At 56.7% G+C, this 16784-nt stretch overlaps 1 protein-coding gene across 1 annotated transcript in view; it reads left to right on the forward strand.

Moving 5' to 3' along the window:
- CCDC12 (coiled-coil domain containing 12) overlaps positions 1-9671 on the forward strand; it is a 34263-nt gene extending 24592 nt beyond the window's left edge. The window contains exons 2-7 of the mRNA XM_059664952.1: positions 314-381; positions 7020-7099; positions 8380-8441; positions 8674-8708; positions 9206-9282; positions 9374-9671. Coding sequence (XP_059520935.1) covers positions 314-381; positions 7020-7099; positions 8380-8441; positions 8674-8708; positions 9206-9282; positions 9374-9456 — 405 coding nt within the window. The 3' untranslated portion in view covers positions 9457-9671. The remainder of the gene's footprint in view (positions 1-313; positions 382-7019; positions 7100-8379; positions 8442-8673; positions 8709-9205; positions 9283-9373) is intronic.
- The last annotated feature ends 7113 nt before the right edge of the window (positions 9672-16784 follow it).

The raw sequence follows: 16784 nt of genomic DNA on the forward strand, positions 1-16784 counted from the left end.
GCTGCTCCACCCTAGTCTCCCAGTTCAGCGGGTGGCTCTATTCAGACCCAGGAAGGTGCTGGTGGCGTGAGCCCTCTGGCACCTGAAGCCTCCTGGCTCCCCCTGCTAGTGGTCTGAGGGCCTCTGGGCCTTGGCCTGGACTGGGGGGTGGGTTTTGAATTCTGCCGGGAGTCGAGGGCGAGGAGGGAGGCGTCAGTGCTGTGGCGGCAGTTACAGCGGCCGCGCCTGCTGGAGGCGGCAGCTGCTGGCCTGCGTGTGCCTCCCGCGGTCTCCTCCTCCATCTGAGCAGCCGGTTCTCTCCCTCCCTTTGCAGGACAAGGAAGATGCGGAGCCAAAGACCAAGCAGCTTAGAGAAGGGGAGGAGGAGGGCGAGAAGCACAGGTAATGCCCGCTCGCGGCTCCCTGCCCGCCTGTCCTCCAGCCCCTGTGGGTTCTCACGTCCTCCCACTCTGCGTTCAGCCTCTGCCGTTCCTTCCTCACCGGCCCCTCCGCCCGGTCAGACCTGCACCGCCCCCACTGGCCCTGTGACGCTCAGTCCCAGCCTTTCCTGCTGACCCCACGTTCTGCCTCCTCGATCTCCAGGCCCTCGCGTGGCTCGGCTCCACAGCACCTGAAGAACTGGCTCCAGACCTCCCTGGTGTGTGAGCTAGCGGGGCCAGCGGGCTGGGGCCGCCTCCTGTTTCCCTTAGCCACCCGGCCACTCAGTGTTTCCTGACACGTCCTCTCTGAGCTGTCCCAGCCTGGCACTCCTTTCCTTGTCCCCCGACAGCCGGCTTTCTGTAGAGCTCAGCCTCCGCTCTTTCTGTCCTCTCGTCCCCCTCAGTAGCTCACCTACAGGATTGATCTTATTCTGCCAAATCCCGTCGTCTGGTTGGGTCTGGTAAAGTTGCCTACACAAGGCTCCCTCCCCCTGTGGTTGCAGGCACGTGAGAGCTGGAACCTCCAACAGATTCTGGGACAGGTTTCGGAACAGTGTAGGGGGCAGGGAGGGGCTGGGTGGTTGGTCCTCGTGAGCCGGGGTAAGCTTCATGTCTGTTAGCACTTCCTGCCCAGCCCTGAGCTGGGGCCACCGAGCAGCTGTGGAGCTGTGCTTGGGCCAGACCTGGTGTCTGCGTGGACAGGTGGCCTTTGCCCTGAGCCGTTTCCTTCAGGCACTGGCCTGTGGAGGCTCCTGCTCACATGGGGGTAGATCTTGGTGCCCTGAGAAAGCTGGGCTCCGTGGGCTCTTGGTTGAGGGGGTGCACAGGAGGGGCTGGGCCGGCACCTGGGAGCACGCTTTTCCTGATGCCACGGCCTCATGTCGCCTTCACCAGAGTAAGTGGAACCCTCCCCAGGTGCAGGCCCCTCTCTGCCCCATTCAGAAGCCCATCTCAGAGGAGCCAGGGCCATTTCAAGTTCACAGGGGTGTGTGCTGCACCTGACTTGGCTGTTTACCAAGTGTGTTCACACGTCCTTGGGCGGGTCCCGTTGTTTCTCTGAGCCTCTCCACCTGCATGTCTGCAGCTGAGCTGGGGAAGCAAACGCGTCCCTTCTGGGGAGGAGCTCACGCCATCGCTGTTACCTGGCGGGGCTGGGGCCCTCCTGAGAGCTGAGGGCTCCAGACACACCCAGAAAAGGCAGTTAACTTTTGCGTAAGGTCTCTGCTAACTTTGCAAATGGAACAGGAGTTGGGAGAACAGCGAGGGGGTGGGTGAGGGTGGAAATAAGCACATGTGACCAAGGAACGGGTGGTTAGGACCCTCTGTAGAGCTTTCCTTACGTGTGCGATAGATGGCCCTCTCGCCTCTGAGGGTTGGGTCCCAGGATGGTGTCTGAAGCAGGGTGTGCTCACTCGCAGATCATGACGTCAGCTTGACGTGGCAAACATTGCCTCCCAGAGCGGCTCCCTCCCCGCCTCCTGCTCCAGGCCAGGGTGTCCCAGCGTGGACAGGGGGCTGGCCCGTGGGCAGGGGGCTGGACCGTAGGCAGGGGCCAGACTGTGGGCAGGGGTCTGGCCCTTGGGCAGGGGTCTGGCCCGTGGGCAGGGGGCTGGACCGTAGGCAGGGGCTGGGCCATAGCTCCAGGATTTGTGCTGAAGCAGCAGCTCAGACACCTGCTGTCACCCTGTTTTTCCTGATCCTGTTGCTCAGGAGTGGGCCCGGGATGTGGGCAACTGAATCAAGAGAGCACTGGTTTCGGGATGGTGTGTCATGGGAACCGTGGGAAGCAGACTGGCCCTGACTGTGGGGGAGGGTGGCTGGGTCCTGTTGCCTGGAATTAAGTCTTGGTTTTGTATGTCATGACCTTCAGTGCTGCCAGAGCCCTTCGCACCCAGTCTTCCCCTCGGTGGGGCGGGTGTGGTGCACCCTGAGGTGAGGAAACCACATTCACGCCGGTGACGCCTTGAAGGCCTCCCATCCAGAGGGAGAGCAGCCCCTCCTTTGGCCCCTGTCTGATGGAGAACAATGAGCCGGCCAGTCCCATCAGTCCCACGTGGGGACCCCGGCCGTTCCTGTCCTCGGCTCCGTGAACAGCCAGCGGCAGTGACCATGGAAACAGCCTTGGGCTTTGAACATTTTAATGTGACTTGAAGGGAGGACTGGGGCAGGCCTGGAGCAGTGGTGGTCCCGTTAGGGATTGTGGCCTCGCCTTTCCATGGGCTCCAGGCCTTGTTTACGTTGGGGACAGGGAGTGTCTCCATGTGCTGGGCCCACAGGCTGAAGCAGGGCTGCGTGCTGCGGGCGGGGTGTTCCCGGAAGAGCTCCTGCGTCGCTACTCTGGACTTTCAAGGACGGAGAGCCCTCTGGGCTCAGGTGCTGATGGCCCGGTGGAGCTGGTGTCCAGGGCTGTGACTGAGGAGCGCCTCTCACCACTGTCCCTCTGGCCCCCAGGCCACATGGGGCTGCCCCATTCTGCCTCTCCAGGGCGCAGGGCAGGGTGCGTGCGCGGGAGTGAGGGTGGAGTGGCCCTGAGAGCGCCGGGGAGAGGAGAGGGCAGGCCTGCGGGTGAGACTTGTGGCATGAAGAGGGGCTGGGCCGGGCCGGACGCCTGCCACGCAGTGTGGACGCTAGATCCACGTGGTCGGGGGGTGGGCCCGGCGGTCAGTCGGGAAGCCGCCTTTCTCTCTGGCGTGCTGGACCTCTGCCCCCGGGCTTCGAGTTTCTTTTCTTTTTAACGACTTGAGAGTTTTACTAGACTCTGAAAGCAGGAGGGGCGATTACTGTTTGCAGCCAGTTTCCCCATCACGATAGTCATGTAACAAACCAAGGCACTGTCGGTCTTGAGCCAGACTCACAGAGTCCCCCGGCCCGGCCCGGCCTCAGTGCGGTGTCTCAGCCTTGCTGCTCCGGGGCCGTTTGATCTCAGTGTTTGTCAGGATCATGTCATGTCGGGTGACATGTTGATTCCTTAGTTCTGATATGATGAGACAAAGGCTGATAGATCTCTCTGTAAAAAAATCAATAAAATATTTTTGAGGAAAAAAGCATCTGTCTCGGGTTCAGTAGTTGGACAGAGATTTGCCTGGGGGTCTTTGGAGTTCATAGTGTTTCTCTATCGATGGGCTGATGTTTTTCATTCATGTAAAAAATTCTCAGTCGTGATCTATTTATTGCCTCTGGGACTGTAATTACATGTATGTCCGATCTTTTGATCCTGTTGCATGTGTCTCTCATGCTCTTTTCTGTAATTTCCAACTTCCCTGTGCCTCAGTCTGGACATTTTCTGGCTTGTCTTACCGTTTACTAGTCCTTTCTTTATATGTGCCCTAACTACTGTTGAACTCATTTATTGAGTCCTTAGTGTTGGTTATATTTTCAACTGTAGAATTCCCATTTGATTAATTTTTGCAGTTTCAGGTTGTCTGCTGAAATTCTCCATCTTGTGGTTTATCTTCCTGAACTTTTATTAGTGTTAATTATATTACATTTCCCTTCTAATCATTCCAATATTTGGATCACCCATGTATGTTGTCTTTATTTTTTCTCACGGCTTTGATTGAATCCTGGATGTTAGGTATGAAAAGTTCTAGAGATAATTTGTGGTTCCGGGTAATTTATTTTCCTCTAGAGCAGCAATTTTCAACCATTTTCATCTCATGGCACACATAAGTGAACTATTAAAATTCTGCGGCACACCAAAAAATATATTATTTTTCATTGATCTGACAGAAAATAGGTATAGTTTTTATTCATTCACATTGGACAGCGATTGTTGTGTTGGCTGTTGTCGTTTTTCTGCTTGATAATCTGAGGAGAGAAGGTCAGGGCTCCTGCCTAAGTGGTCAGGTGTTGCATGTTTTAGACATGCCTGCAGCACCGGTCGAAATTGCTGCTCGGGAGAGAATTGGTCCAGCTGCAGGCGGGCAGTGAGCTCGGGCGCCCTGGCCCCTCCTCAGGCCTGAAGGAGAGGTTTCCTCTCCCAGTGCCCAGTCACACGGCCCTTCTTCCACGGCAGCCGCCGGTGACTGCCGATGCCCAGCTCTGTTCCTGTCTCCGGTTCACCCCGATTCTGAAGATGGGGTCCTGTGGGGATCACGACAGAAAGCCTGGGGGCCCGGGCCTGCTTCTCGGCTGCCCTGCACGCAGACTTTGTCTCTTCAGGCCCCGGGATTGGCAGATTCTTCCCGGAGGAGGAGGTGCCCTCCATCGGCGACCCCGCCTTCCGCCGGGCGTGCAGCCCCTCCGCTCCCTGCGGCTTTGGCACTTCTCCAAGGCCACCAGCAGATTTAAAAACTCACAGGTGGGCAAGAGTAGGACCCGTATCCACTGCTGGTGATGGTTGGTTAAATTACCAGCCATCGTTACCTAAAAGATAGTCATAAGGGTATAAAATAACAATAGTAAGAAAACAGATAATATAAATCCAAATAATAAAAGCCCAACATGCGGTCGTTCTACCGCTCGCTATGATGTGCGCTGACCACCAGGGGGTGGCGCGGAACATGGTGGGCGCTGGTGATGCAGTGCTGGCAGTGGGCGGCAGTGGAGGCGCTGCCGGCCCCAATGGCCGAAGAGAGCGGGAGCGCAGTGGGATGGTGGAGCAGGTGAGGGGGTGGCGCCAGGCCAAAGCGGGGCTGCGAGGCTGGGGACGCAAGCTGGGGCCTGATCTCTGCAGGCCACCCCGAGGGACCTTACCCACGCGTGAATTCATGCGCCGGGCCTCTAGGATACGGTAATAAGTAAATAGTAATACAAGAAGAAACTGAGTTTGGCATGCTCACAACTGTGAACCTAACTTCCCACTCCTGTGTCTGTTGTCAGGTTTTTTAAGTTGTCTGCGGAGGGCGGGAGGGCTTAAACAAGCCGCAGTCCTGCATTGGAGAGGCCAGGCCTGAGCAGAACCCTGTGCCCAGGACCTCTCCCAGAGGCTTGCCCTTTGGCTGTGAGTGGGGTGGGGTGGGAGGGGCAGTGTCTTCATTAGCTCTCACAGGGAGTCAGGAGGCCTTGAGCCTGGCTTGACAGACCTGACACCCAGCATAGCCTGCCCCCGGGTTTACAGATGTGGAAGCTGAGCCCCAGGATGGGACAGTCCATTGACCGGGACCCAGGTGTTCATGATGGACCAGTGCCCAGCTCCAGGGGCACAGGGGCAGTGGGAGCTGGGGGCTGCTGAGCGTTTTCCCAGGGGTTTCTGGCACCTCCCTGTCCCCTGCCGTGTCCTCTCTTAGTCCAGCCGCCCTGCTGAGGCCCGGGCAGGGGAGGGCATGGGCGTGTGCCGCTCAGGGTCCTGACAAAGTCTCCCCTCTCCCTCCCCCCCCCCCCCCCCCCCCCCACTCTCAGACTGATTTCTCACGGAACCCTGGAGCCAGTTTGAGAGTGACAGTGTTTTTCCCACAAATCCCTGCAGTTTCCCACACCCAGTTTCTCTTCTGCTTTTCTCCCCACCCTGTGGTGAGGGGAAGTCAGTGTGCTGGGCACGCCCACTGCAACCTGATCTGCCACTAACCTGAGGCCTGGGGCGTGAGGGGCGGGGCCGGGGGCCAGGGCTGGTGTCCCTGCTCCTCAGAGGCCAGGCGGGCACTGCCCCCAGGACACAAAGATTCAGCCTGGCCCTGGGGCTGTGGTCTCAGGGGCCCTGGAAGAGGGGATGGGGCAGGTACTGGTGAATAGGGATTGAACTTGAAAGTCCCCACGGTCTTGCTGCCAGTGCTGGCCGTGTGGTCACAGCACCTGCCCTCCCCTCTGGAGAGGCTGTCTGCCAGGGTGGGGGCAGACGGGAGCCCTTGGTGGCCTGGCACAGAGGGGTTTGGTAGATGAGACTGCGAGCCTGCTGTTGGGAGACTGTCCCCTGCCCTGGAGGCCCAGGACGTCTGAGGGCAGCAGTCCTCGGGAAGACCCCCAGGAGGTCGTGGGGAGGATGAGGACCCGCACTGCAGTCCTCCCTGGCCCAGTGGCCCCGTATTAAGCACCAGCCCCCAGGGCCCTCTGCCGGCGAGGCTCTGTGGGTGGGGACTGGGGCTGCGGGGACAGGGGCACGTGCGTGGTTCCCTCACAGCGGTCTCGGGCTCTGCCAGGGTGGGCCTGCTGTCCCCTCAGCCCTTCCCGGCCACGCCCAGCACAGATCTTGCCATCAGAGTCCAGGGACGATGCACCAGTGGCCCCGGCCGGAGGCTCTGAGGACGCGGCAGGTTGGGAACCGTGGGCGACGGGCAAGCGTTGTCTTTCAGGAGTAACTCAGCCGGGCTCTGCTGTGTGACCATCTACAGTTGGGCGTCTCTGGCCCTCAGCTCCCGTAACTGTCAGAGGAAGATAATCCCGGGGAGACGCTGGTGAATGCTGCTCGGCCCCCCAGCCCCAGCTCCCATGGCAGCCCGCAGGGTGGGCAGGGCCTTGGGAGAGCTGCCAGCCAGCTGCTGAGGGATGCGGGGCTGGGGCGCAGAGGGCGGGCCCACAGCACCTCTGTCCCCGCCTCCTCCTCCCGGGCGCTCCAGAGAGGAAGGGGGAAGTCACAGCTGTGGCTTTGTACGTCTGGCCTGCACGTGTCTGCGGTGACCCAGACTGTCCCCCGTTCACGCCGTCTCTGCCGTCTCTGCCGCGCAGGGAACTCAGGCTGCGGAACTATGTCCCCGAGGATGAGGACCTGAAGAGGAGGCGGGTGCCCCAGGCCAAGCCCGTGGCAGGTAGGTGCTGGTCTCTGCTCGGGCACTGTCAGTGCCTCCATTGAAAGGAAGCTGGGCCTCTAGCACCCTCCCCCCCACTTCCTGGCAGGTGCACACGTGGTCAGTGTTGGTGACCGCAGAGAAGCAGGCCGGGCTCTGCCCTGCTCGCACCCGACTGGGGGGCCTCCCAGGGGCCTTGGAGGGAAGAGGCCTCACCTCAGAGGAACCCTCTGGGCTGAGAAGTGGTGCCCGGCCCCATGGAGGTCAGAGAGAGGCCCCGACGAGGGCAGGCGCTGCAGGAGCAGGGCAGGCGGACGCCCACCAGGTGGAGCTGTGACAGCGCCAGGCCCAGAGGCCGGGAGAGGTGGTCTGCGGTGGGCGAGGGCCGCCGCCGAGGGCGCAGTCTCCACTGTGGGCAGCGGCCAGGAGCATCGGCCAGCAGTGGCCTGTCCCCAGCCACCTGCACCGGAGATGCTGGGGTTCTTGTCACGCAGGTCCCTGACTCTTTTAAACTTCATTTTTGCTTTCAGTTCGATGAGTAATAAGTGAATAAATACATTATCTTGTAAAACAGCAAAGTGCTGCCTTTTCAGCCACACCCGTCTGCTTCCTCATCTACTTTGCCCCTGAAATTCCCATGTGTCCCAGGTGTTTGGGGCCCCACTGTGGTGGGTCCAATGGCACCTTGAGGGGAGGGGGCAGTGAGGCAGGACAGAGGAGAGGGACAGGGAGCTGGTCCCGTGCCTCGGGGGCAGCACCCATGGCTGGAGGGGGGAGGCAGGACGGGGGCCCTGAGGGAACGTGGGGCCTGTGATGAGCCTGGCAGAAGCCTGTAGAGCCCAGGTTTGGTGTGAGGGCTCCCAGCGTCTGTGCCCCAGGGCCAGGGTCTCCCCGGTCACTGCCTGGAGGCCCAGGGTGAGCCGAGTGCGCCTCCAGGTGGCCGGCCGTCCCCGTCTGGGAGCACGTGAGATGGGAGGAAATCCTGGAGCCCTGGAGACTGGGGAGAGCCGGTCTTCTGGGCCCTGCCCAGAACCCACTTTGGATGTATTCACAGCTGGGGGCGAAGTCTGGCTCTGACTACGCCAGCTGCCTGCTTTGCCCCGGATGGCTTTCATCCTGGGAGCCCCCAGCCTTCCTCCAGAGCCACCTTCCAGGGTCTTCCGTCTGGCTGGCTGGGGGCCAAGGGGACAAGAGCGGTCCCCAGGACCTGCCTGCACCCTCTTCCCTTGCCGTGGCTGCAGCTGCTGTCACCAGGCAAGTGGCAGCCTCTCCCAGCCCCCCTGTTGTCTTGTGCCCTCTAGTGGAAGAGAAGGTGAGGGAGCAACTGGAGGCCGCCAAGCCCGAGCCAGTCATTGAGGAAGTGGTGAGTGGCAGGGTGGCGAGTGGCCCGTTCTCGCCGCTCCTGCGGCCTTTTCTCCTGCACCCGCTCTCCTCCCTCCTCCCTTCTCTTCCTTCTCGTTTCCCTTTCCACCTCCCACGTCCCCTCGCCCCTCCTTCCTCCTCTTCTTCCTCCTGTTTTCCTACCTCTGCCCATCTCCCTCCTTCCTTTGGGGTGGGGCCCCTCTGGCCCTGACAGGTGTCTCCTTCCTCCCCAGGACCTGGCCAACCTCGCACCCCGGAAGCCGGACTGGTAAGTGTTGCAGGGGGAGGACCTGTGCAGACTGAGGGGCGGGAGCGCTTGGTGCCAGGCCTGGGCCAGGGGTAGGCCTGTCCCTCTCGTCTGTAAGTCTGTCAGGGACAGCGCCAGAGGGAGGGGTTTAAAGTTGATGAGATGTGCTTGGGGCCTAAGTCCTGGGAACCCAGAGCCAGGGGACAGCGTGGGTGCTTCTGGGAGCTCCGGGTGGAGGAGGAGCAGGACTCAGCGCACTGGGCAGGTCGCTCTGAGCAATGACTGAGGGGCCAGAGGCGCCGTCCACCTTGCACACCTGGACTTCAGTGGGTGGGTCTGAGGGCTGGTCCCTGCCTCCCTGGGCTGGGAGGGATGGCAGGTGCCGAGTTCGGGAGGCGCAGGAAGGGGGCGGAGTGTCCTGGCTGGTTCCTGGTGCCTGAGGGCTGCAGGCAAGGTGGGCTCGGGGCCACGTCGGGCCAGTCTTCAGCCTCCGGCCTCCTGCCACCTCCCTGCGGTAGGGACCTCAAGAGAGACGTAGCCAAGAAGCTGGAGAAGCTGGAAAAGCGGACCCAGAGGGCCATCGCCGAGCTGATCCGTGAGTGCAGGCCTGGTGAGGTGGGTCCCTGCCCTCGGTGGCAGCCCAGGTACAGGGCCTCTCTCACCCCTCCTGTCTGCTGTCCATCCAGGTGAGAGGCTGAAAGGCCAGGAGGACAGCCTGGCCTCTGCAGTGGACGCCACCAATGAACAAGAGGCCTGCGACTCCGACTGAGGCCTGCCCCGTGGGAGGAAGGTGTTGGACAGGGTGCGGGCTGAGCTGGCCATCACTTCCCGTTTGCCTTCAGAGCAGTGGCTCCCCACCCCATCAGGGGGAGCCCGCCATGGGGAGAGCCAGCTCCCTGTCTCCCGAGCAGCTCTGTGGCCTGCGCACGGATGTGTACGTGTATAAATTGTGGACTTTCTTTTCTGTAAATAGAAATAAGCAGACCCCTGTGTGTGGCAGAAATCTATCACATATTTCCTGGGTCCTTGGGGTGCTTGAGTTTGGGTCCCAGACAGGGTGTGTAGAGGTGATGCCTGATTGAGAAAGCCCTGTGTGGGGCTGAGCATATGGGCTGACCTTCCCGGCTCAGTCCTTGGGCAGCGGTCATCTCAGAACCCTGGAGGGACAGAGGTCTGAGAGAGCCTGGAGACCTGCGTGGGGCTAGGCTTGCAGTGTTTCGTGGGGCAGCCAGAGAGGCTCCCCCTGCTCTGTGGGCCCCTCGCAGTGGGACAGAGGGAGGAGCCTGGGTCCGTGCAGGGGTCAGCTTGGACCCATTGCCACCACGATTGAAATTGAGGTTCCATGGAAAAGGAAGAGAGAAAGGATGCTGGGAGGGCAGCCAGCAGGGCCTGCCACAGGCGGTAGGAAGAAATGGTGAGCAAAGATAGGTAGACATTGCAAAAATCAGCATTGACTGATCTAGCAAGACAGAGGTAACAACAAAAAAAGACACCAATTAATATAAATATTAGGAGTGGAATAAGGTGATCACTACAGATTCCCCAGACACAAAAGGACAGGAAGGGGGTATTGTAAGTAAATGCCCATGTGAGTTTGACAGGTTGGTGAAATGAACCAATTCCTTGAAAAGCATAAACTACAATTCATTCCAGATGAAAGAGGTCATTTGCATAGCCCTGTAACTATTAAAGACCCTGAATTCATAATTAAAAAACCCCTGAAAAATCTCCAAGCCCAGGTGGTTTTACTGGAGAATTAATATACAGGTTTAATGCAACTCCTATCAAAATCCCAATAAAATCTTTAAGTGTAAACAGGATTATTGTAAAACGGATCAGGAGCCCTGACCAGTTTGGCTCAGTGGATAGAGTGTCAGCCCGAGGACTGAAGGGTCCCAGGTTTGATTCCGGTCAAGGGCACACACCTCGGTTACAGGCTCTGCCTCTGGCCCCAGTCAGGGCGCGTGTGGGCAACCAGTCCACGTGTCTCACATCGATGTTTCTCTCTCTGTCTCTCTTCCTTCCACTCTATAAAATTCAATAGAAAAAATATCCTCATGAGGAATAACAAAAAAAGTAAAATACATCAGGAAAGGCAAAAGGACTGGAATAGCTCAAACACGTCTGAACTGGAAGACTAAAGCATGGGGAGTCTTAACCATCCCAAGACTCACTGTGAAGCTACAGCGTTGGTGGAAGGCAGGCACAGAGATCATGGAAGAGAACGGGCACGTCAGAAGTGGCCACTCGTGTGACAGCTGCAAAGTGAGCTCGTGGAGGAAACACGGTCTTCAGCACGCGGTGCTGGAGCCATGGGACAGCCAGAGGCTGAGAGGAGCCCCAGCCGCAGCCTTGGACCTGACAGAAGTCAACATGGGTCAGAGGGTTAAATGTAAAATGTAAAACTATAACAACTTTCAGGAGAAAACATTCAGGACCCCAAGCTTGGTAAAGAATTCTTAAGACATGAGACCAAAAGCACAACCCATAAAAAGTATATTGTGAAATTTGACTTAACCAAAATGAAACGCTTTTGCTCCCACAAAGTCTGAGGAGAATGAAAAGAAAAGCTACAGACAGAAAATATTTGCAGAGCGCATATCTGATAAAAGCCTCCTAACTAGAACATAATAAGGCATTATCAAAACGCAACAGTAAAAAGGGGAAAAAAGTCCGATAGAAAATGGAAAAAAGACAAGAAGGGACACTTTTCCAGGCGATATCAGCGGCAGACACGTGAAAGCTGCTGAGCACCACCGGCCATCAGGGAAATGCCAGTCGAAGCCATGAGGAGACACCGGATACCTGTACGAACAGCATCCGTGAAGTCGGTGATAAATACTGGCAGGACCTGGACGAGCGGACAACCTCACACATCGTAGGCGGGAAGTAAACGCTAGTTACTCTGGGAAATACTTGGGCAATTTCCTCAGGAACTAAATGTGTACTTAACATAAAACCCAGCACCCATTCTCCTGGCAGAGCAATCAGCTGTCCACACAGACAGCAGTACAGGAGCAGAGTCCACAGAGGCTCGTAGCGACCTGGTGTGTCATCGCCATGTGTCAGTTTAAAGGAACACAGAGTGGAGGTTGCCAAGTCGTCGCCAGACCTAGATCTAGGCTCAGCGTGATTTCCTTGCCTTCAGTTTGAAATGAAAACATTGCCCCCAGAAGGGTGAAATGAGCATGGCAAGGAGTTCCTCGCACATGGCATGCAATCTTCCAGGGTGTTCCTTCCCGGTCCTGTACTCAGGACTACCGAAGTGGACAATTTAAGGTGTTTTTTTTTTTGTTGTTTTTTTTTGACAATTTAAGTTTTATTCTGTGAAAACACACACCCACAGCTCTGGCCCAATGGCTCGGTTGGAGCATCGTCCCGTACACCAAAAGGTTGTGGGTTCAATCCCCGGTCAGGGTGTGTATGGGGGGCAACTGATGTTTCTCTTCCCCCTTCTTCTCTCTCTAAAATTCATTAAAAAATATATCCTTGGATGAGGATTTAAAAAAACCCCAAAATTCCCTTTGATGGGTTAAACTGGTGCATCTGTGCCATGGAATACTACTCAGCAGTGAACGGCATGGCAGTTGATTGAAGGAATGGCTGGGAGGAGTGAAAAAGTACACACATGTAGTAAAAGATCATGTCTTACATGATTTCCTCTGTGATGTTCATGAAATGACAAAATCACAGAGAAGGAACAGATTGGTGGCTGCCAAGGGTTAGAAATGGTGGGACTAGGAAGGAGTAGCGTGAGGGAGATCTCTGTGGTGATGGAATAGCTTTTGATGGCAGTGGGGATTACGCAAGTGCACACGTGTGATCACGTGGAATGAACCACACATGTCCCTTCTGGATTTATTGTGCTACTAGTGGCCTGGTGCACAAATCCGTGCACATTGAAAGGAAATTAATTAGAAGAAATATTTTAATATTGCTATTCGCCCTTTCTCTGTAATAGAAGTATCAACCAAACTCACAATTGACAATGACAGATGGAAACACGTGTGTGGTTGGTGCCAGTGAGAGCTTTATGTGTATCACGCATGCACAAGTCAACTTAGCCATATATATATGTATATGTGTGTGTGTATATATATATATATATATATGTATACATATATATACACACGTAGGGTTACGTTGGAGATCCATTCCTGCTGCGTGACGTAACACGATTTTCGTCGTAAGTTGGAACCCACCTACATAAGCACCTACGTCACTCACATGGAGCACATACACAGCAGTAATTAAGTGAAACAGTAAAAAAAAAATAAAAATTAAAAGATAACAATTTCTGACCTTGTGGTAGATAAATAATAAAAAACATAAAGTACATAGGTACAATGTCAAAATAATGAAATTTTTTTTTTAATAAATGGAGATGGCGATGTAACCACAAAATGAGATACATTGAGTCCGATGTAACCTGAAGACTGTCTGTATTGTAGATCACGCAGGGAAAACAAAGAGTAAATATTGAACTGCAAGCAGTGTTTGACTATATTCTGTGCAGTGAGAAAACCTGAAGTCATTTTCAAGGTCCACCATTTCTTCTTTTCAATTGGGTCAAGTTTCTAAGCTTTCTAAATCTCCATTTTCAGCTAATGAAAAGAAAACAGGATTCTACCAAGTCTCCTATCTACCTACTCCAGGACTTCTGTGAGGATCAAATGAGATGAGGCACGGGAAAACGCTTCACAGATATTTGGTTACAGTGTAAAGTGTTTGCACCTGGCTATAAAGCAAGTGGTGTTCCTGGGCTGAAGAAACTCCAAGGAGGCTAGTCGCTAGGGAGAGGAAGCCGGGCGTTGCTACCTGATGTCATTACCTGGACGGAGGGGAGGACACTTAGCATATTAGCTTTTTGTATAGCTAGGTAGTATGGAAGCTGTGACTCCCATCCGGGGAAGCTGGGTGAATAGTACACAGGATGCTCTGTATTCTCTTTAACTTCCTATGAATCTGTTTCACCAAAATAAGTTTAAAAATATTTTCTGTGAGCAAAGAAAACGGTAAAACATGTTAATAAATTGTGTAAACTTTTTTTTTTTTGTTAATCCTCACCCGAGGATATTTTTCATTGATCTTTTAGAGAGGGAAAGACAGACAGAAACATCGATGGGTTGCCTCCTGCACACGCCCCTACCAGGGCCCCGGCTGGGGAGGAGCCTGCAACCAAGGTATGTGTCCTTGACTGGAATCGAACCCAGGACCCTTTGGTCTGCAGGCCAACGCTCGATCCACTGAGCCAAACCTGCTAGGGCAGTGTGTGTGTAAACGTTTTTTAAAGTATGCTTCCTGTGTTTAAAAATACAGTAAGATCTCAAGAGTCTTGTGAAGAGCGGCTGCGGTAGTTCACAGTTGGTCACAGTGAGTCCTGGCCTTGGTGAGCGTCAGGTGGGACTCTGACCCCAGCGACCCCTTTGTCATTGGGTTGAGGAAGCGGGCCAGGGGGACAGTGCCCAGCTCTGTGGACGGAGCCCTGGTGTGCCCAGTGCTACCAGCTCACCAGGACAGCCCTGCTGACCTCCCAACACGCCAGCACCCTCCTGTTTGAAAGCCTCTGGGTCATCTCAGGAGGGTGTCAGGCCTGGGACGTTCCGCAGCCGTGTGGATGCCGCAGTGAGTGAGGGCAGCGTTGGTCAGAGAGGGGCACAGCCCGGAAAGTCCCAGGGGAAGATTCTGTCCAGCCCAGTAGGCTGCAAGCCAAGGTGTGCGAAGGTGACCGGTTTGGGCAAATCTGCGCCCCTGGACTCGGCCTGTCCACCCTGGTGGGGTTCGTGCTGCTGCTCGCCAGCTTCAGGTGCCTCTCCTCGGGGTTCTGGCCAGGCCCAGGCCTGCCGCAGCACTGCCACCTGCCAGAGCCGGGCATTTGTTGGTCCTGTGTCCTGAGTGCCTGCTGGTGCTGGGCGCTGTCCCAGGGGCTGCCTTCCAGGAGCTGGCCTTCCAGGCGGTCTCAGGGCCTGTGGGAGACCCTCCCTCCAGCCAGTCTCGAGGCCTCGCTGGCTGGGCATTGCAGTGGGACAGAGTGGTGGGATCTGGTCCTCGGGGCGCAGCGAGAGCCCCCGACCCGAGATGGCAGGAGAGTCTCCATGTGCCTTATCCCCTCTGTCCTCACATGGCCACTGGGGGGCAGCAAGACACTGGCGGGGCCCTGGCAGCCCTGTGTGGGTCAGTGCAGCCTGCTTTCCCGCAGCTGAAGTGTCTTGTGCAATGCACCCCACCCCCTTTCCCACTGGGTCTGTCGTGTAAGTGGCTGATACCAGAGATGATCCCGAGAGTAGGGCTCAGTCAACCCAGAACCCAGCACCGTGGGGGCCATGTCCTGGGGACAGCAGCACCCCAGCCCCACCCCCACCCCATGGTTTCATGCTAACCCCTCACATGCCCCTCGGTCCCCTTCCTCTGCCTGCCCCTCCCATGACCCCATGCTGGCCTTGCCCCGGCTCCAGGCACAGGCTTCTTGGGGCCTGGCCTGCAGTGTAGTGCCTTAGTGCCTCCCAGCCCTGGGACAGCACCGGCCCTCCAGGCACCGGCAGCCTCGTCCCTCATGGGCATGTGTGGGTGGGCAGAATACCAGGGTGTGGAGCCCAGTAGCCTGGCGGGTGGGCCCACCTGGAGGGTCCCATCCCCTGAGCCCCCAGCCAGGCCTGAGCATTTGTTGGCTCCAAGATGCCTATTGTCTCAGGGGCCATCCAGGTGGTCTGTGTGAGGAGGATGTTGGGGGCTCACCCACCAGATGGGCCGGGACCGACAAGTGGGTGATTCATAGAGGAGTGGGTGTGCGCAGGCCTGGCCTGGGGTGCCGTGGGCTGGGCAGGGTGTCGGGCTGCATTTCCCGGCCAGCCTGCCCTTCTCTGTATTTACTGGTTTTCTTTAAAAGTTCTCGTTACTCAGGCCTCTTGTGGGCACAGACAGAAATAAATCCCGCAAGGCAGCCCAGCCAGGATCCGGAATCCGATGCCTCCAAGGCCGGAAGAGGCCCCTGTGCAGAGGCGCTTGGCCACCGTGGCCCACACATGCCCCATGGTCACAGTGCGACCCGCACCCCTGTGCACACATGCGTGCACCCGCACAGGTAGGCCCCCACAGCCCCCCACCCACACACACACACACTGTGCACACGGGGTCACAGTGCAACCCGCACAGGTAGGCCCCCACAGACACCCACCCGCAGGCCCACAGCCCCCCGCCCCCCCACACACACACACTGTGCACATGGGGTCACAGTGCCCGCACCCCTGTGCACACATGCGTGCACCCGCACAGGTAGGCCCCCACAGCCCCCCCCCACACACACACTATGCACACACACACACACTGTGCGCACACACACACACTGTGCACACACACACTGTGCACACACACACACTGTGCACATGGGGTCACAGTGCCCGCACCCCTGTGCACACATGCGTGCACCCGCACAGGTAGGCCCCCACAGCCCCCCACCCACATGCCCATGCAGGCCCACAGCCCCCCACCACACACACACACACACACACACTGTGCACACACACACAGTGCACACACACACACACTGTGCACACGGGGTCACAGTCCTCAAGGCGCCAAGCAGCCAGTGGGGAGGCCGTGGCGCTGGGCATGAGAGTGGCCTCCGGGGACGCAGGCCCAGGCTGCCAGGGCTTCTGAATTTTTAAGAGAAACTGGAAAGCTGAATTTTTATGTGAAATATCCTGATTTTAAATGTTGGCTCAAGATGTTGAAAATACCGCGAGGGCCAAACCAAACATGACTCTGGGCCAAATTCCACCCACAGGCGGCGTTCTCAGACCACGGGTCCACACAGACACACATGCACAGACGTACATACAAACACAGACACACAAATAGACATACATACAAACACAGATGCATACACAGGCGCACACACACAGACACACCAAAAGACATGCAAGACATAGATACATATACAAATGCATAGAAAACACAGACAGATACAGGTACACACACAATAGAACCAGGAACTGACACAAATAGACACAAGACAGGCACACAGACGAGCAGATGTGCACACATACACGTATATACACACATGTACAAATGTACACACAGCAGACACTGCACACCTCT

The sequence above is a fragment of the Myotis daubentonii genome, chromosome 14 (genome assembly GCF_963259705.1).
Source record: "Myotis daubentonii chromosome 14, mMyoDau2.1, whole genome shotgun sequence".
Classification (NCBI taxonomy): domain Eukaryota; kingdom Metazoa; phylum Chordata; class Mammalia; order Chiroptera; family Vespertilionidae; genus Myotis; species Myotis daubentonii.